This window comes from Peromyscus leucopus, chromosome 20 (assembly GCF_004664715.2).
Source record: "Peromyscus leucopus breed LL Stock chromosome 20, UCI_PerLeu_2.1, whole genome shotgun sequence".
Taxonomy (NCBI): Eukaryota; Metazoa; Chordata; class Mammalia; order Rodentia; family Cricetidae; genus Peromyscus; species Peromyscus leucopus.
Window position 1 is genome coordinate 18,624,688 of NC_051080.1, and position 20,578 is coordinate 18,645,265.

General features: G+C 49.3%; 1 protein-coding gene across 1 annotated transcript in view; it reads left to right on the forward strand.

Moving 5' to 3' along the window:
• Positions 1–19,297, forward strand: part of LOC114699205 (tetratricopeptide repeat protein 38) — a 31,003-nt gene extending 11,706 nt beyond the window's left edge. Inside the window, exons 6-14 of the mRNA XM_028878147.2 lie at positions 4,284–4,359; positions 6,933–7,052; positions 8,414–8,473; positions 9,819–9,857; positions 12,995–13,076; positions 14,593–14,758; positions 15,363–15,522; positions 15,729–15,802; positions 18,216–19,297. Of these exons, the coding sequence (XP_028733980.1) occupies positions 4,284–4,359; positions 6,933–7,052; positions 8,414–8,473; positions 9,819–9,857; positions 12,995–13,076; positions 14,593–14,758; positions 15,363–15,522; positions 15,729–15,802; positions 18,216–18,306 (868 nt within the window). The 3' untranslated portion in view covers positions 18,307–19,297. The remainder of the gene's footprint in view (positions 1–4,283; positions 4,360–6,932; positions 7,053–8,413; positions 8,474–9,818; positions 9,858–12,994; positions 13,077–14,592; positions 14,759–15,362; positions 15,523–15,728; positions 15,803–18,215) is intronic.
• The last annotated feature ends 1,281 nt before the right edge of the window (positions 19,298–20,578 follow it).

Sequence of the window (20,578 nt, forward strand, 5' to 3'; positions counted from 1 at the left end):
ATCTATTAGGTCCATTTGAGTCATAACATCTGTTAGGTCTTTTATTTCTTTGTTAAGTTTCAGTCTGGTAGATCTGTCTTTTGGTGAGAGTGGTGTGTTAAAATCTCCCACTACTAATGTGTGGGGTTTGATGTGCGTTTTAAACTTTAGTAGTGTTTTTTTTTTCATGAATGTGGGTGCTTTTGTATTTGGAGCATAAATGTTTAGAATCGAGACTTCATCTTGGTGGGTTTTTCCCATGATAAATATGTAATGTCCATCCTGATCTCTTTTGATTGATTTTAGTTTGAAGTCTATTTTATTAGATATTAGGATAGTTACACCAGCTTGTTTCTTAGGTCCATTTGATTGGAAAGCCTTTTCCCAGCCCTTTACTCGGAGGTAGTGTCTGTCTTTGAATTTAAGGTGTGTTTCTTGTATGCAGCAGATGGATGGGTCCTGTTTTCTTATCCATTCTGTTAGCCTGTGTCTTTTTATAGATGAGTTGAGACCATTGATATTGATGGATATTAATGACCAGTGATTGTTAATTCCTGTTATTTTTTGTGGTTGTGTTGTGTTGTCCTTCTTTGGTGTATGTTGGTGTGGGATTATCTATTGCTTGATTTTTCATGGATGTATTTAGCTTCTTTGTGTTGGATTTTCCCTTCTAGTGCTTTCTGTAGGGCTGGGTTTGTAGACAGGTATTGATTAAATCTGGTTTTATCCTGGAATATTTTGTTTACTCTGCCTATGGTGATTGAGAGTTTTGCTGGGTATAATAGTCTGGGTTGGCATCCGTAGTCTCTTAGTGTCTGCATAAGATTTGTCCATGATCTTCTAGCTTTCATAGTCTCTATTGAGGAGTCTGGTGTTATTCTGATGGGTTTGCCTTTATATGTTACTTGGTCTTTTTCCTTTGCGGTTCTTAATATTTTTTCTTTGTTCTGTGTGTTTAGTGTTTTGATTATTATGTGGCAAGGGGACTTTTTTTTTTGGATCCAGCCTATTCGGTGTTCTGTAAGCTTCTTGTATCTTCATAGGTATTTCTTTCTTTAGGTTAGGAAAGTTTTCTTCTATGATTTTGTTGAATATATTTTCTGTGCCTTTGAATTGGTATTCTTCTCCTTCTTCTATCCTTATTATTCTTAGGTTTGGTCTTTTCATGGTGTCCCAAATTTCCTGGACGTTTTGTGTCTTTAGTGTTTTCTTTGACTGACGAATCTATTTTCTCTATTGTGTCTTCAGTGTCAGAGATTCTCTGTTCCATCTCTTGCAATCGGTTGGTTATGCTTGTTTCTGTAGTTCCTGTTCGTTTACTCAGGATTTCTATTTCCAGCATTCCCTCAGCATGTGTTTTCTTTATTGTCTCAAATTCATTTTTCAGATCTTGGAATGTTTCTTTCATCTGTTTAATTGCTTTTTCTTGGCTTTCTTTGATTTCTTCCCAATTTTTGTTCGTTTTTTTCTTCCATTTCTTTAAGGGAGTTTTTTATTTCCTCTTTAATGGAGTTTTTCATTACCTCTTTAAGGGAATTTTTTATTTCTTCTTTAAGGGAATGTTTTATTTCTTCTTTAAGGGCCTCTATCATCTTCTTAAAGTCATTTTTATGGTTGATTTCTTCTGTTTCTTCTGTCTTGGTATGTTCAGGTCTTGCAGGTGTAGAATCACTAGGTTCTGATGTTGCCATATAGGTCTTTATGTTGTTGCCTGTATTTTTGCACTGGCATCTACTCATCTCTTCCTCTGCTCGGTGCAGGTGGTGTCTGTGTCTGAGGGTGCCTCCCTTGTTCTAATTTTTAGTCTTGGTTCAGTAGGAATTCTTGGTTAAATTGGTGCTATTGGGCTGTTTCTTCAGGGGCAGCTGATCTCAGTCGGTGAAGTATATACTTATGATTCTGGTGATCTGGTTTGGTGGCTGGGCAGTGCCTTCTTCTGTGTTTCCAGGTCACGTTTTGTTCATTCGTCAACTCCTCAGCTGATCTTGTTTCTTCAGACTTCAAACTGTAGGGATCTGATCCTCTTCCGGGTGGATTTCAGCTGAGCAGGGTAGTCTCACCAAAACCTCCAAGTTGTTGGGTTTTGCAGGATCAGCAGCTGGGCCCTGGGTTGTCCTCAGACAGAGTGTTCAGATTCGTTCTAGTTCCATCCCATGGAGATAGCTTCTTCCCCGGGTGTTGGGGTTAGAGGCGTCCCTGCCTCTGCTTGTCACTGCTGCCAGGCTCGTCTATCTCTGCAGGCCGCCGCTGGGCCTGTATGTCCCTGTTGGCCGCTGCTGGGCCCGTCTACCTTTGCGGGCTGCCAGCGCCAGGCCTGAATGTCCCTGTCAGCTGCTGCTGCCAGGCTCGTCTACCTCTGTGGCCGTCGGCGGGCCTGTATGTCTCTGCTGGCCGCCACTGGGCCTGTATGTCTCTGCTGGCTGCCACTGGGCCTGTATGTCTCTGCTGGCTGCCACTGGGCCTGTATGTCTCTGCTGGCTGCCACTGGGCCTGTATGTCTCTGCTGGCTGCCACTGGGCCTGTATGTCCCTGCTGGCCACCGCTGGGCCTGTATGTCTCTGCTGGCTGCTGCCGTGGGCCTACCTGCCTCTGCTTGTGGCTGCTGCCGGGGGCCCGTCTCCCCTTCCTTTTCTTCCCACTTGCCAACTTCTCAGCCGATCCTCTTTCCTCAAACTGGAAGCTTCCGAGTCCTCATCCAAATGGAAGTGTCTTTTTCTTTCTGCGACTTTTTTTCTATGACTGTCACCTGATTGGACAAGACCCATTCACGTTATTGAGAATCTTGTTTGTGTCTAAGTCTTCTGATTGAAAAGTACTCACTTCTAATCCAAAAATACCTTTGTGCTGACCCTTAGAATGGTGCCTGACCACAGGTCCAGGTACCATGGTTTGGCCAAATTGAAGATATAACACTTGTGAGCTAGTAGTACCTCACTGTGGCTGGGGTTATCTCCTGGTCCTACTTGGCCCACGGTCAGGACAAATCTTTCTCATCCGAGTATCCCCCAGCTGCTTGGACCCAAATAAACACACAGATGGTTATATTATTTATAAACTGTATGGCCATGTGGCTCAGGCTTCTTGCTATCTAGGTCTTATATCTTAAATTAACCCATTTCTATTAATCCATAAGTTGCCACATAGCTTGTGGCTTACCATTATCTTAACATCTGCTTCTCATCGTGGTGGATGGCAGCGTCTCCTCACCCAGCCTTCCTGTTCCCAGAATTCTCCTCGCTTTGTCTTGCCTATACTTCCTGCCTGGCTACTGGCCAATCAGCACTTTATTTATTAACCAATCAGAGCAACACATTCACAGCATAGAGACTATCCCACAGCATCTGACCTACAGTAATCCCTTGGTAAATTTTTTTGTTTGTTTGTTCGTTTTTCGAGACAAGGATTCTCTGTGTAGCCCTGGCTGGCCTGGAACTAGCTCTGTAGACCAGGCTGGCCTCCAATTCACAGATCTGCTTGCCTCTGATTCCTGAGCAGTAAATATTTTTTTAAAGTCATCTGCTAGCCTCTGCTCTCCAGTAAAAAGCTGCTATTTGCCCCTGTGCTGGACAATAAAAGTGACACCTGAGTCTTAGACAGTAGACTCGGTCTTTGCTCACACAGGATAGAGCCCCTCTGTCACCTGTGACCAACCATCTTGAGGCTCAGTGCCTGGGTGACTGATGAGAAATGCAAGTATGTGGGCCAGAATGGAGGGTGAGCTGGACAAACAGGGCACTGGGATCAGTTCTGGGGATTGGCAGGCTGGGTGCAGGACGGTGCAACAGAAGCCTGAATGGAGTTACCCATAGTGCCAGGCTCCTCAGGGAGGTGACCATAGACCCTGTCATCCTCTGTGGAGAGACTCTACATTGCTGTCTGAGGAGTGAGTGAGCCATATGGACAGCACAGGATTCTGGGAAACCACCATCAGGTTGAATTTCACTTTGTCTTGCACTAAAGGAAGTTCAAAAGGAGGACTGCTGAGCTCAGCTCCTCTCTGGGTTGAGGGCGTGAGTCAGTCTTTTAGTGCTGCCCCTTGCTGAGGTCCTGAGCAGAGTCGGGGTGTCACAAGTCCTTTCTTCAGTGACACCACCATCTCCACACGGCTGTGTTACGAAGTGAACAATAGCGATCAGATTGCCACCCACCACATCTCACCTCAGTTCCTTCTGCGAAGCCCCTGTGTCCAAACACAGTCACATGCTAGCCCTGGTGTGTGGACTCCAGACGCTGCTGCTGGCGGACTCCATTCCACCTGTTCCTGTTCGGCTTCCTGGGAACTGAAGTCTTTTCTCTGTTTTCAGCTATGTGAAAGGCATCTATTCTTTCGGACTGATGGAAACCAACTTCTATGACCAGGCACTAAAGCTTGCCAAAGAGGTGAGTGGGCCTTCTCAAGGTGTGAGGCCCTTTAGGGTATGGCCGCTCATGTGAGGACCAAGCAGCCCTCCTCCCCACCTTGGAGTGACCTCTTGGGAGGGGTTGTTGTAAGGGCAATCAGCTACCTCTCTGTGACTCCTCAAAGTCTCCTGAGGTCCCTAGACCAGATGAGCCGGTGACACTCAGGGAGTTGCGGGTTCTGTGCCTCTGTGAGTTCCCGTCAGCTCTAGAGCCACAGGCCAACTGGGACTGGAGCAGTACAGGAGAGCATGCAAACCTTGGTTCTCCCTCCTTGAATTTCACCTTTCCACTGGGTCTAACCATGACCCATGAGGCTTGAGGTGGGTGGAGATTTCACAGGTCATGGCTTGATCTTGTTATGTTCTTCCTCGCTGAGTGGGGAGGCAGAGTGACTTTGTCCTGCACTCAGGATATAAAAAACCATCACTCATCACTCAGGGTGCTTGCCAGCGGAAGGGGTGGAGCCATTGTGGAGCCTGCTAGATCCTTCTGCCTCGGGCACTGTTTTCTGTATTCTGCTGGGATGTGCTGGCTGATCTGCAGCTCTGGGGACTCCCCTGTGGTTCTGAAATCTGGGACAAGTGACAGGCCTGGGTACAGGGTAGCTCAGGCTCTGGAAGTCCTTCTCTGCCCCTCGTGTCCTTGCAGGAGTAGAAACTACTGTGCAAGGGAGCATTGCCATGCATAGACAGTGACGTGTGCTCTTGGTCCCCGGTCATACCTGTCCTTGTGCATGCCTGCTCCTGCCCATGGTCTCTGCCTAACTGTTAAACACCTTGGTGGCCACAAAGGAGAGCTGCAGCTCAGAGAGAGGCTAGGCAGAGCCCTCCCATGCTGATAAAACATAGGGGTCAGAGTGTCACCTAAGCCATCTGTTGAGATGGCTGTCTTTTAAGCAGCCTGGACTAGATCTTAGCTTTCCTGCATTCCTGCTGTGGCTCCTGACCCAGGCATTGCCTCAGTTGGCCTAAAGTGCCCCCTCCTCAGGACAGCAATCTCAGGGTGTCTGGCCCTTGCCTGAATCAACTCAATTCAGATTCAGGAATCAGGTGAAGGCTTTTTGTTTATTTGGTTTTGGTTTTATTTTCTTTAGCTCTGAGTCAGCCCTGAGGGCTCCAGCTAGTTAGCTTCTTGGCCATCTAAGCTCTAAGATCAGGGTAGCCAGGTCCTGCATCTGTGGTTAAGCCACAGGAAGGCTCCTCTGGTTGGGGGAATCACCTAGGCATCTGGAGGAGAGCAGGGCAGTTGAAGGAATTCTAAGTGGCATTCTGACGAGCTGATTCCAAAGAGAGATGGCCAAGGATGCAGACTCACGTCTGAGAAGAGACAAGATTTGGCAGAATAGTGTCCCCACCCATTGCTCTTTCCTGCCCTTGCTCCAGCTCTCCTGGTGCTATGGCCACACTGACCTTAGCTCTAGACCCCACAGACAGCTGATAGATATGAAAACAAGGCTATAACAGTGTCCTCCAGGTTTCCACAGGGTAAGAGTGAGGGGCAGCCAGAGAGTTGGAGTCTCCCAGAGAACCTTGTTAGGGCTCCAGTTGAGTGAGGATGCTGGTCACAAAGAACAGGACTTTCTCAACTGTCCTGTGTAAAAGCAGAATGCTTGCAGAGGTTCCTTAAAGGGGTGCCAGTGACCAGCATGCTCAGGATGCACCCTGCCATGTCCCCAGCTCCCCTGGTTCTCAGGCCCTCTGCCCCAAGGCCTCACAGACATGCAGTGTGAGTCCTGTCTTCCCACAGGGAGTGGACAAGACTGTGAAAGCTGAGGGGCAGGACCCCTGACTGCTGGGGACATGTTGCCAAAACCCTTGCAGCAGGTGCCAGGTCATCACGGAGCCATGTAGTTCTAGACATCAGGGAAAGCAAGCCTAGGGACCCATGATTTGATGTGGGGCCTGAGGACAAGCCAGTGATGGGGTTGCAATGAGCCCCAGTTCACTGCTTCATGTGCAGCATTTAGAAGGCGCTCAATAAACATGAACTGACCTGGTGAATAGATGGAAAGTAGGTAAGAGCCAGTTCAGGTGTCCATAGGCCTCTCCGTGGAACTCAGGGGTCATGTAGATTTGGTTGTTAACAACAGTGCTGCTAAGCCCAGTTCCTTCTAATGTGGGAATCCGCCTGTGTAACCATCTCCTGAGTGTTAGTGGAAGGGGCGGCCGCTTGTCCTGCACCAGCAAAGGATGTGACAGTCTACGCTATTCTGATAGCCCTGAGAGGAAGGCAGCCCTAGAAGCCATCATGGGAAACTGAGGCACAATATCTTGGGTAGCATCTTGTAGATGATGCGGGTGTACCCAGGAAGCAAGTGCTGGCCTCCTCGAGCCCCAGCTTCCTCATCTGTGAGGCTGTCAGGGATGCCCTCCTCAGCAGCTGCTGTGGTGGGTAAGGCACACACCGTTACCTCCCAGGCACGTAGGACATGGGCTGGTGTCAGGATTGTCATTATTCTGAATTAGAGCCCAATCTCACCCTTGTTCTTTTTGAGCCCAGGTAGCCGGTCTAACACCCATTTTCTTTGTCCTCCCATCTCCAACCTCATGCAGGCTTTGTCTGTTGAGCCAACAGATGCATGGTCAGTGCACACTGTTGCCCACGTACATGAGATGAGAGCCGAGATCAAGGACGGCATGGAGTTCATGAAGAACACCGAAGACCACTGGAAGGTAGGAGTTGAGACTTGGATGATCCAGTCTGATACCCGGAATCCCACCAAGGCTTGCTGGGTAGGACTTACAGATGTGGTTCAGTTCCCAAGGAGCTTAGGACCAGCTTGGAGGCATCCCTGACTGCCAAGCATCCTCTGGGAGCTCCACAACATCTCAACATCTGCCAGCATTTTATAAGTGATTGTACAATTGGGGTCTCCCTGAGGTGTTTTGCTATGAAAGGAATGGACCCAAGGGGTGCTGGGGAAATCAGAGCCCAGCAAGGGTGGGCATGCTTAGGGCCCTGAGTTGCATGTACCTCGGCTGCTGCCAGCAGACTCCCCCATGGGATGATGGAGTGTTCTTCTGGACCACATGATGCTGTGAGTGGGAGAGAGGCAGGCCAATGGGGTGATGGTCCAATGATGTAGAGCCAGCATATGGGGGTTGGGGGGGGGGTTCAGACCCCTAGTGCCTGCCCTGACCCTTTCCATGTGTTGAACACCCTGTGGCCTCATTGTCCATATTCCCAATTCCCAACTTTACTCCTCCCTGCTCCTCACAGGCTGGTACCCCTCTGGGGCCATTTCCTCCTTCCCCACTAGCTCTGGTGGTCCTTCTTCCTCCTTGTGTGCCTGTTTTCTCTGGACTTGCCTCTGGTACCTGACCTTGCCACCTCTCCAGGTGCCCTTGCTGCCCTGTCCTTCTGTGTCACAGCAGGCTCCAAGGACACCACCAGCTGGGGAAACAAGTCCCTCCACAACCTGACACTGAGTGGCAGATGTTCAATACTTCAGAGACCAGGCAGGATGCCGTGGCCACCAGCATCCCTCTTGAGCATTACCATGGGCTAAAACTGTGATTGTCAGCCATGCCAATTCCCAGCATCTCCAGGCATGGTTCTAGGTGTAGCTGGTTTACAGGGAGGTTTATGAACATATCCCATTCTAAAGATGTCCAGAATCCTGGGTCTGGAAAATTTCAGGAACCTAAAGACATAGAGGCCACTTTTTCCTGGGATTTCCCTGGAGCTTACTGATTAGGCAAGACTGTCTGGCTAGAAAACCTCCAGGCTTCCCCTGTGATTACAGGCATACACCATCATGTCCAGCTTTTAAGTAGGTGCGGGGATTCAAACTGAGCTCTTCAATGCTTACACAGCAAACATTGTACCAAGTGAGCATCTCCCAAAACCAAAGTCAAACTTCTGATCCTCTGTTTCTACTCCCTGGATCACAGTATGTGCTGGGATCACAGGTATGGTCCACTATACCCAGTTGATTCAGTGTTGGGGATTGAACCCAGGGGTTCATACGTGATACCAACTGAACTTAGGCCCAGCCCACAGATGCTCTGACTTTCTCTCCTTCGTTCCGCAGGACTCGGATATGCTCGCTTGCCATAATTATTGGCACTGGGCCCTGTACTTGATTGAGAAGGTAGGATGCTTGTCTCTGTGGTTGTCTCACTCAGTGCAGATGTTCAGTCAAAGCCCTAGCCCCTGCCGTGTGTCTGACTTCCATGCAGCCCCTTCGTGTGTTGGTACAAAAGATGGTGTCTTAGGGCTTCTATTGGTGTGATGAGACGCCGTGACCAAAAGCAAGTTGGAGAGGATCGGATTTATTTGGTTTCATTTGTCCTTCACTGAAGGAAGCCAGGGAAGGAACTCAAACAGGGCAGGAAGGAACCGGGAGGCAGGAGCTGATGCAGAGGCCATTAGAGGTGCTGCTTACTGGCTTGCTCACCATGGCTTGCTCAGCCTGCTTTCTTATAGAACCCAGAACCGCAAGCCCAGGGATAGCACTGTACACAGTGTCCATCCCCCATCAATTAGAAAACACCCTACAGGCTTGCTTAGAGCCTAGTCTTATGGAGACATTTTCTTAATTGAGGTTTCTCAGATGACTCTAGCTTGTGTCAAGTTGACATAAAACTGTCCAGCACAGATGATAGCTGAAACAATACTGCATTCACATTGCAAGAGCTTTGTATGCTGAGCTCCTCAAGACATTTTCCACTCTTGAGAACTGGGACTCCTGTGGCTTATTAGTTACTTTCCTGTTGCTGTGATACAGGACTGTGACTAAGACAACTTGTAGTATAGGGAAGGGTTTATTTGTCTGAAGGTTCCAGAGGCATTAGAGTCCTCATCATGGTGAGGAAGCTGGCAGCAAGCTGCAAACATGGGTGCAGAACTGGGTGCTGAGAGCTCACACCATTCAGGCACAAAGCAGCATGGACTGAGAGTAGGGTGAAGCCTTAAGCTCTCAAAGCCCACCTGTAGTGATACACTTCCTCCAGCAAGGCCACACCTCCTAAGCCCACACAAACAGTGCCACCAACTGGGGACCAAGTATTCAAACATCTGAGTCTAAGGGGGACCCTTCACACCTCCACAAGTGGTTTGGCACCAAGTGCTTCTTTACTTTTGGGATACAGGGAGGGTCTCAGATTGGACCTACAGCACCAGAAACAATTCTAGGAGAGGGGGCGGGGACAGATGATGGAGATGGGCAGTGGCCCATTTGTCAGGGTGCTTCTTGCAGTGCTGTTACTGTAGAGAAAAACTTGGAGGCTCCTAAGATGCCCAGAGAGAAGCATGTATGTAAGGTGAGGCCCTTATGACCCAAGGGTTGGGTTCACCTTCTCCTTTCTCCACATTGGGTGCCATTGAGCCCTGCCCATCTCTCTTAGTGGCGTCCTTGGTCAGCTGTTCCTAGTGTATTTCCAAGCATCGCATTTTGACTGCTCCAGATGTTAACCACAGCAATTTCACCTCTGCAGGGAGACTATGAGGCTGCGCTAACCATCTATGACAGCCATGTAAGTGCACTCACGTTGTTTGTGGTTTGGTGCTGAACTCGGCTTTTGTCTCTCATAGCCTGTGGCCTGTGTGTGTGTCCCAGCCAGAGCTAATGGTGGCAGCATGGCCCAGATTTCGTGGGATAGCTGTTGTCAGAGCCATGTTCTTAGTCTGTACCATGGGGTCTCTGCTGATGTTCACCCATGGTGTTTGGAGACTGACATGTTTAAGACTGTCTTCGACTGTCACTGTCCTTTCAGATGGGTCCTCCTCCTCCTCCTCCTCTTTGTTCTCCTCCTCTCTCCTCCTCCTCTTCTTCCTCTTCTTCTTCTGAGGCAGGGTTTTTCTTTGTAGCTTTCTAGCCTGTTCTGGATCACACTGTAGAACAGGCTGACCTCTAACTCACAGTGATCTACCTGCCTCTGCCTCCTGAGTTCTGGGATTAAAGGTGTGCACCACCACTGCTTGGCTTTTTCACTTATTTTTAATTAAAAAAAAAAAATCAGAGCCAGGGTGAATGGCACATGTCTTTTGATCCCAGCACTCAGGAGGCAGAGGCAGAGTGATCTCTGTGAGTTTCAGGCCAGCCTGGTCTACATAGTGAGTTTTAGAACAGCCAGAGCTACATAGTGAGACCCTATCTTCAAAAAAAATCCCATTTATTTATTTTGTATGTGTATGCATGCCATGACATGTCTGTGAAAGTCAGAGAACACCTTGCAGGAGTCACTTCTCTGCTTCTACTATGTGAGTTCCAGGCATCAAATCAGGCTTGGCTAACAAGTGCCTTTACTGCGCCATGTGGCCACTTGTGTGTGCCTATCAGCATGTGTTTTCATTTTTCAAAGAATTTGTTTATTTTATGTGTTTTGCCTGCATGTATATATGTGCGCAGAGATCAGAACAGGGGGCCAGATCCCATAAACCTGGAGTTATAGATGGTTTGTGAGCTACTATGTTATCTTACTTTGGGTTTCTATTGTTGTGAAGAGACACCATGACCATGGCAACTCTTATAAAAGAAAACATCCAACTGGGACGGGCCTACAGTTCAGAGGTTTAGTCCATTGTTGTCATGGTGGGAAACATGGCAGCATGCAGGCAGATGTGGTCCTGGAGAGGTAGCTGAGAGTTCTATATCTGGATCTGAAGGCAGGAGGAGACTGCCTCATTAGGCCTAGTTTGAGCATGTAAGACCTCAAAGCCTGCCGCCACAGTGATGCATTTCCTCCAACAAGGCCACACCTCCTAACAGCGCACTCCCTATGGGTAAAGCATTCAAACACATGATTCTGTGGGGGCTATACCTATTTAAACCACCACACATGTGAGTGCTGGGAAATGAACTCTAATCTTCTGGAAGAGCAGCCAGTGCTCTTAACCATTGATGTATTGCTCCAGACCCCTGTCTGTTTTTACTGTTTTAAAATCTATATTACAAAAATTAATCTAGTCATGGTAGAACAGACTTGCAATCAGGAGGCTGGGGCAGGAGGATTGCAAGCTCAAGGTCTGTCTCGGCACCAAGTGAGTTCAAGGCTGGCCTGGGTAACTCAGTGAGACTGTCTCAGAATGAAAAGTTTTTAAAAGAAGCCTGAGGCTATCATTGTTAGAGCACTTGTTTAGCATGCTTGGGATCCTTGGTTCAACCCTCAGGGTTACATAAAAAAAGGAAGAAAAAGAAAAGTTGTGGGGCTCGAGAGATGGGCCAATGTTTAAGAGTACAGACTATTGTTCCAGAGGACCCAGGTTCAATTCCCAGCACCCACATAGTAGCTCATAATTATCTGTAACTCCATATGCCCACTTCTGGCCCCTGTGGGCATCAGGCACACATGTGGTACACAGACTTACATCCTGACAAAACACTCATATGTATAAAATGATGATGATGATGATGATGATGATAAATTATGTAGCATTGCAGTATTAGCATATTGACCTCACTGGGCCCCATCCTACCCACCACCTCCACAACCTCACATCTCCCCAAACTCAAATTCTCCTTTGTTAGGGTCCTGGATGAGTCCCACGAAGACCACCATCCATGTATGCAGTCAACAAGAGCGTTTATTATCTTGAGAAAGCTTCCAGTATCCTGGGACCTACCATTCTACACAAAGGCAAAATGCTGATGACCCTGAGAGGAGCTCACAGTAGCTCCTTGTAAGCATAGCCCAGGAGTATTCCAGGGCTTTTAGGTCACTTTAGATATGATTGGCCTAAGCAAGTGGCAATCATATTTGTATGTTCTAATTGGACAGGTCTAGTCAAGGGCTGGTCATGGCCTCAGTTTTTCATTTTGGGGCAGGTGTGGACAAGTCCCAGGCTTTGTCCTTATTTGTTTATCACCTTGAGCTTGATGACTGTGGTGACTCAGGCCTGACCTGGCACTCCATGTACTAGGCCTCCTCATCCTTGCTGTCAGGGGTGTTGATTAATTGCCCTTTATTTGTGGGTCCCTCTGAAACTGCTAGTTCAGTATCAGGAAACTGAAATTGAGGCCTAATCTCTGAGAGAAGACCGAACAGTCTGTTATGGCGTCTGCTTGTTCCTCTCACTCTGTCAGCCCTTGGACAGTCTTTGAAAAGAAAAACTCCCAAGTGAGTACTCAGTAATAACGTTTTGGGACACTCATGATGTGGGGGGCTGAATACCAGAAAGATGCCTGCCAGACAAGGGTCCCTAGGAGGAGTTCCTCTGTCATGATCAGCATCTTAGAAAGAAATGGAGGTGATGTGCACTGTGTTCTCTGAGGTGTAGACAGATCTCCTAGTAAGCCAAGTTGAATCTTGAAACATGACCAGGCAAGATAGGTGTCTCCTGCCAGAGCAGCCTTAGGCGCAGGCTGGGGGTAGCAGTTGTCAAGGCCTAGCGCTAATCATGGGTACATAGTACAATGAACTCCTGTGTTTGTACGTGTGCTCCTCATACATTCTGGCCCCCACAGTACTTAATCTTCTGGTGGGAGCTGTGGTCCTATACTTGAAAGATGAGAAATGATGAGGATGATGCTCCTGATGGCTGGGATGCTGGGGATGATGCTTATAGCTTTTGTTTGCTGAGAGCTTTCTCAGGCCACACTCATGGCTAGGATGGCAGCTGTAGCTGTAATTTGACTCTCTGAGCCTGGCCTCCCATCACCCTTGTTTTCCAGATCCTCCCCAGCCTTCAGGCCAGTGGTACCATGCTGGATATGGTGGACAGCTGCTCCATGCTCTATCGTCTTCAGATGGAAGGTAGCAGACTCTCTTCCCTCTCCCTATACAAAGAAAGTGTGATTCCTGGTCCTGAGGGTGGTTGCCGGAACCACAGCTCTTTAGATGCATTGGCCTGGCTGTAGCTTTGCATGCGAGTTTATGCAGCTGTCTCCATGGCAGTCTAAAACAACTGACCTGGCCTCAGCTGCCCTTTATTTTATTCTCCACTGCTCCTTGGTGTACTGGCCTTAGACTCAGAACCTTGCCACTCTCATAGCCTGCCTGGCAGGCCTTCAGGGCACAGGTGCCACCTGTCTACTGGCTGGTGCCTCTTTTCCTAGATCACAGGAGGTGATAATTTCCCAACTCATTGGGACATTGCAGAGTTCCTAGATCACAGGAGGTGATAATTTCCCAACTCTGACATTGCAGAGGTTTCTCAGCCTGTCACCCTAGGCTTCCCAGTTGGCTTGACAGGGCTGGCTTCCTGCCCATGGCTGGAGGATCAGCTGACGCCTCACAGAGAGAGACACTGAGGAAGGCCAGAGATCCAGAATCCCAGTGTGAGGGGTGATGTGGGTGTTGAGTGGTTGGCAGGCTGGGAAAGGCCTCTTATTTCCTCACTGTTGTGAGGCAAGGATCACTGTTCAATTTTTTTTTTTTTGAAGGGGAGTGGTTTGAGACAGGGTTTCTCTCTGTAGCCATGACTGTCCTAGAACTCATGCTGTAGACCATGCTGACCTTGAACTTAGATCTACCTGCCTCTATCCCCCAAATTCTGGGATTAAAGGCGTGTGCCTCCACCACTTGGCCCTCATTGTTCAATTTGATAGGCTGAGAAATAGATTTCGAGGGCCGTCTGGGTGTCTGGAGATGTCCTAGAGAAGAAAGCTGAATCTAACATTCCTGGACTGAGAGGGAAGAAAAGGAGGTGGAGGCTGGAGGCTGGGACAGAGGTGAGGACTTCTAGAGCCAGAAAATTGAAACTAAGGAGAAGGGTATTACTGATGCCACTGGCTTTATTAAATACCCATTGTGTATCAGGTACTAGACGTAAAAATTTTATTTATTTTTTTGTATGTGAGTATTTTGCCTGCATGTATGTCTGTGGACTGTTAGTGTGCCTGTTGCCAATGGAGGTCAGAAGAGGTTGCTGAGTTCCCTGGAAATGGAGTTATAAAACACTGTAAGCCACCATGCAAGTACTGGGAACTGAACTCAGGTCCTCTGGAAGAGCAGCCAGTGCTCTTAACCACTGAGTCATCTCTCCACAGGTACTAGACTTGGGATTACATAAGGAAATTTTAAAACATGTTTTTTGGGAGTCTGAAAGGAGGCTAGGAATAGTTTGATAACTTGTGACAAATTTTCAAATTTGCGTTTACCTCATGGTTTTGTTGCTTTTCTAGAAAAACAAGGAAAGCAGAGGCCTTGGTGGCCCCACTCACCTCGAGGCCTCTCACAGAAACAGCATTGGATGAGTTTCTGAGGGACATGGGTGCAGAACATGTCTGCTGTCTCATACCAAGCCCTTGGGTCCTCTTTTTGTCCCCAGGGGTGCCCCTTGGCCAGCGCTGGCAGGCTGTCCTACCAGTCACAAAGAAGCATACCCGAGACCACATCCTTCTGTTCAATGACGCTCACTTCCTGATGGCCTCCCTGGGTGCACGGGACCTCCAGACCACACAGGAGCTGATGACCACCCTGCAGGATGCCAGCAAGTACGTGAGGCCCTGAGACCTTGAAACCTGTCAACTGAGAGGGTGAATGATACAAGGGTTGAGCCAAGGCCAACTAGGGGTCACCCTGCCTTCTTGGGGAAACCTTAGAGTGAGGTCTGGCTGGTGAGCAAGGCTTTGAAGATACCCATGCTTCTAGGTGGGAGTCCCCTAGGTGGGTGCCCATGCAGGCATGTATTTCATAGGTGCCTGACTTCCAGAGGTCCAGCTGGTGTCCTCTTTGCTCTGAGCCTCAGTTCCTTTATCTGTTGGAAATGGTGTCTTCCGGGCTGACCAGGGCGGCCTGGGGGACAGATTGCTGCAGACACATTCATTGGTAACCATGGTAGTGCTGGCTGTTGGTGTCCAGGCTGTGCCTACAATGTCTGCAGTCCTGACCTCTCCACAAGGGCTGTGCTGTTATACCACTTTCCAAATGGGCAAACTGAGGCTGGAAACAGGGGGCCCTGTCCTCTCTTTACAGTGGGCAGATGCCTACTGCTCCCATCAGAATGCCATCAGGCAGCTGGGGAAGGGCCTAATTTTGTGTCCCTTGCCTGGGTGAGACTTTGTAGAGGTGGATGCTTAACTTTGGTCTTGGTGACAGGTCCCCCGGGGAGAATTTCCAGCACCAGTTGGCACAAGATGTGGGTCTGCCCCTGTGCCAGGCCCTTGTGGAAGCTGAGAACGGGAACCCTGACCGAGCCGTAGAACTTCTCTTGCCAATCCGCTACCGAATTGTCCAGATTGGGGGCAGCAATGCTCAGGTGAGCCATCTGTATACAGGGAACCAGAGGCTGGAGTGCCAGGTGTCTCCTGTGTTGTGGGTACTCGTGGGGTAGGAGTACCCTTGTTTCACACTGACACCAGGCTGTGCTGTTCAGGGTGGTGTTCGTCTCAGTGGTTCCTTTGGGTTGGGGGACCATCCCTGGTCCCCAATGCAGGTGCTTAACTTGCCTAACTGATTTCATAGAGAGACGTCTTCAACCAGCTGCTGATTCATGCGGCCATCAACTGCACCTCCAGCGCCCATAAGAATGTGGCCCGGTGAGCACTCTGCCCTCCCCACAGCCAGGCTGCTCCCCCATGATCTCCCTATGCATGCCCCTGCCTTGGCATGTGTCCTTCTGATTTGGGGGTTCAGAAAGCAGGAGGCAAACTGGGGGTTTGGTTCTCTTTCATTAGCAGGCTCAACTTGACAAAGGGGGACAACCAGTGCCACCCTTTTGCTCAGCCTCCTGCCATCCCAGCCTACTTCCCATTTTAGCCATGCTGAAGTACACAGATAGCCAGTACACCTGCTTTCAGGTCCCTGCATGCGCTGTGCCTTCTGCCTGGGACATCCTGCCCTTTTGTGTGTGTGTGTGTGTGTGTGTGTGTGTGTGTGTGTGTGTGTGTGTGTGTGTCTGCTCTTTTAGGCCTCAGCTTGCAGTAATTTAGAAACTTCCTGGGCTGGGTGTGGGATGCAGTACTGAGTAGGTGAATGTGTGGATCCTATGAGAAAACCCGTTCATCATCAGTTCATCTGGAGAGTCCCTTGACTGTGGTCAGGGGCAGAGGATGATGGTGGATCTGTTGAGGGGGTGGAGGAGCATAGGGGTGTCCTGTGGCAATGTGGAAGGAGACTAAATGCCCAGTGTGCTTAGCCAGTGGGCCTGGTTAGCAGAGAAAGCCATAGGCCTAGAGGATAGAGGTGTCTGGACCCCCAGTAAAGGAACTCCTATAGCCCTAACCATTATACTTCCTCTCCCTGGCTCACCCCCCACCCTGCCAAGGAGAGGGCCCCTGGGTCCCTGTCCTGTGAGGAGAGGTCTAGGCAGGTGTCCTGGCCATCGAGCCGGACCCCAGCAGTACAGGTGATGCCTGGGAACATTTGAACTATTCTGAATTCAGAAACGCCATGGACACATGTCCCTGTTTACTCCATGTCCATGTGCCAAAGCCACACGTGATGTGTAGTGCCTGAGCCCCCTGGGGGACCTGCTCTGGGTAAGAGGTGGGGCCTGTGGTCCCAGCTAGGGTTGTGTGGGCTGTGTGGACAGAGGAGCAGGCTGAGGGTTCAGCTGAGGCAGATTCTAGGGTGCAGTGTGGCCCACACTGGAGTGGATGCCATGCATCTGGTCCTGCCCAGGAGAGGTGAAGTAGTGTAGGAGAGAGGCGGCACAGATGCCTGGGAAGACCTGCAGGGGTGGGGCGTTCCTTCCAAGTGCCCACTCTCCCCCCCCCCCCCCGCAGCCCAGCCCCTTCACAGGCAAAAGCCCTCTGCTGTGGTTTGGGATGATTTGTGTATGACCCTCCGGGTTCCATGTGCTAGACATGTGTCCCCCAGTTCAGAAGTGTTAAGAAGAGAAAGAGAGTTGAGAGATGAGAACTCCTGGAATGGGGTTCTGGAGTCCCGTCCTCAGAAGATATTAAAGTGGTTCTCAAGGATCCCTAATTAGTACTCTCCACAGGAGAATGTTATAGAGCACAGTCCCTTGGTTTGCTTGGCCTGTTCCGCATTCTGCCCTTTGCCTTTCTGCCTCCATTCCTTGTTTTCCCAACCAAACAGCCTTATCTGGAGCCAGGTAAGGGCCTATACTTTGTACTTCCAGTCTCTGAAACCTAGCCCAAAAAAACCCTTTAATTTTACAAAGTCCCCAGCCTCGCATAATTTGTTATAGCAGCAGAAAGTAGGCTGATGCATTGCTATCCTGGCTGTGGTGTTGTCCCCCACCTGTGTACCAAGCCCCAGCCCCTGAACCTCACTCCCTCCCCGCAGACCCACCATTGTTAACCAGTCTCTATCTTAATCTCCTTGGGGTGGTACCAAAACAAACCAACCCAGACATGATGGTTTGTTCACACACCAGACTCATCTCGTCTTGTAGTTCTGAAAGCTGAAATGTCCTGGATCAGGGTCCAGCAGGGTTCAGTTTCTGGTATGCTCCTCTTCCTGGCTTCAGAGCTTCTTGCTGTGTCTTGCTTCCCCTGAGCACTTAGAGAGCAGGCCCTTATGTTTCTCACTGGGACACTAATCCCAGTGTAAGGGTCCTACCCGCTAAGTCATGCTGATGACCAGGGCGTCAAGGGTATCAGGATTCAGCCACAGCAGCCTTTGAGTCTGATTGATCCCATCTTCCTTTCTTTAAATTAAGCCTTCCCCATACCTACCTATTCTTTCACTTGCTTTTCCTGACCAGTCTCACATGTGGCTTCCTGCCAGACACCATGTCTCCTCTCCCTCTGGTCCTCAGTCTTAGTCTGTGACAGGAGCCTGAACTATGAGGACTTCAGCCATGGCTTCCCCAAGACAGGCTAAGCCTCAGTGATAACCCCACACTGGAATCCTTTTCTCTAGTGTTTTCTCTCAGGCAGAATCAAAGTACTATCCAGCTGACTGTATCCATTTGCTCCTGCCTGTCATGCTCCCACATCCTTCTAGAAGGTTCTATAACAAAAACTCTGTATGTTTCCACAGGAGCCTTCTGTTGGAGCGTGATGCCTTGAAACCCAACTCACCCCTGACTGAGAGGCTCATCCGGAAGGCAGCTACTGTCCATCTTATGTAGTGACCCAGGCCAAGTCCTTGGTCTACAGCTCAGCACTGACCTCCTGGCATTGGGTTGACTTGTCTGGTTGGGTTAGGGTTTAGAAACAGAGGATGAGGTTCAGTCCTGAGCAGAATCCTCCAAATCAGTAGTTTGGTAGAAATAGGGGATACAAGTTAATTTTGAATGATATTCAGACCTCTCAGGGCCACCATGCGTTTTAAGCCTCTGGAACCCAAGCAATGCTATTATTTGTAGATGCCTTGAAAATTATACTTTCTTGTTTTGAGGCTGGCAGTCAGAGCAGAGCTGTGGCCAGCTCAGCTGGGAGGTATAGAAATGCCTTCCACATATAACGGGTACTAGTGAATGCTTTTCATTTACTTTTTCTTATATTTGACACAGGTTCTGCTGTCCCATTTCCCTGGGGGTGGGGAACTCCAGTGAGCTGCCTGGGGTCCCAGCTAGCAGCGGATTTTCCTTTGAGTGGGGGAGGGGACTCTGCTTCATTGGCTTTGGTTGTCAGCCCCAGACTGCTGCACCTGCCACCATCCCCAAAGATGAGGGGAAGGATGGCTTCTGTGTCCCTGGGGGGATTTGGTGGTGCTAACTGGAGCTTCTCTGAAACTGCACATGGGAGTGAATCCTGAGGGGTGTGGCTTCCCTGGCAGACCTCTGATTCTGCTCCTATAAGTAGGTCTGAGCCCTAAGCCCAGAGCTGCTCTGCTGTGGCAAATAACCAGAACCCTGACATGGCTGCCACATGACTTCAACCCATCTCCTGCTTCCGTGACTGGCACATCCTCCTGGAAGTGCTGGTGCAGGCTCGATGCTTCCTCTGGAAGGGCAGGTGCAAATGCAAAGATGTTCCTCGGGTCCCTTCAGTTCCCACTCAAGTGTGGACTGATTGGGTAGGCCTCTCAGGGGATACAGAGGTCTCCATACTCCCCAAGTTTTGCTCAGTCTGCCCAGACCTGGACAAATTCTGGGCATTAAAATCATCTAATTGGTTCCTGTGACTACTCGTACCTATGGGCACCTGTGAGCATCTATCTCCTAGGTGCCAGGTTTGGGTTGGGTCCTGGGTCAATGGGCAACTCCTTCAATTTTCAATGGAGGGGGCAGCAAGTCAAGAAAATGTCTAATTGCTGTAGGGTTTTAAGAGGTACTGTCTCACTGGGACAGGTGCCCAGGGCAGAGCCTCCACATGATTTTTTTTTTTTTTTAAATCTGATTCCACGTAATAATGATTTCCCCAGGAAGCAGAAACCTTCCTCCCTCTTTCAGGAAGCCTGTTACCCTGGCTGTGGGCTGGCGACAATGCCTTCTCTTTGCCTGACGGCCCTCAGCACCTGCTCTTGCTATTACACCACTTTCTGCTATGATTTCTCTCTGGTCAGGAAGCGTAAGCTCTGTACCACCCAGCTACTCAGTGGCTTCCACTGAATCCCTGCCTGTAAAAGCTGGTGTGTAGGCTTTAATGAAGGAGGGCATGAATCTACCAGGGACAGATGCTGATTTAAAGTCAAAGTGTGTGTGTGTGTGTGGAGAGAGAGAGAGAGAGAGAGAGAGAGAGAGAGAGAGAGAGAGAGAGAGAGAGAGAGATGGCTTCATGGTTAAAAGCACTTGCTGTTCTTCTAGAGGACAAGAGTTCAGTTCCCAGCACCCAGGTGGCAGCTCACAACTGCCTGTAACTCCAGCCTCGGCGGATCTGACACCCTCTTCTGGCCACTGTAGGACCTGCATACCTGTACATATTCACATCAAGAAAAAAGGAATAAAAGTATATTTTTAAAAGCCTAGAGGAAAATTAAATAGTGAATTATTAATTTAGGGGTATGCTTCACTGATCATCTACTATGAAGTGATATGATACAAAGAGAAGTGTTGGTGAACTTGCAGACCCTGGGACCTAACAGAAGGAGTGGGGCAAGAACTCTTGGAGCTTGGACCGTGGTTCTACCTTTCCTATTATGTGTGAGTCAGGAGAGCCTGGCTCTTACAATTCCAGATACAGTGCAGGTAACACGGAACTGGTCACCATCCCTGGCAGGTGGGAAAGTTTGGGCCCAACAGAGCCAGTTTGCCTACTGGTGAGCAAAACCTGCAGAGAAGAGAACCAAACTTGATAGGCTCCTTGTGCCTCCCTCTGTCCAGGCCACCCCTAGATTTCCCGGAGCGACAGACCTTGAAGCCAGCTTTGTGTTAACAGCTATTCAAAGGTTCCTGATATTGACCGCTTGGAAGTGCTGTGGCTGGCTCGGTCATCGTCACTCTTTTCCACTTTGATGAA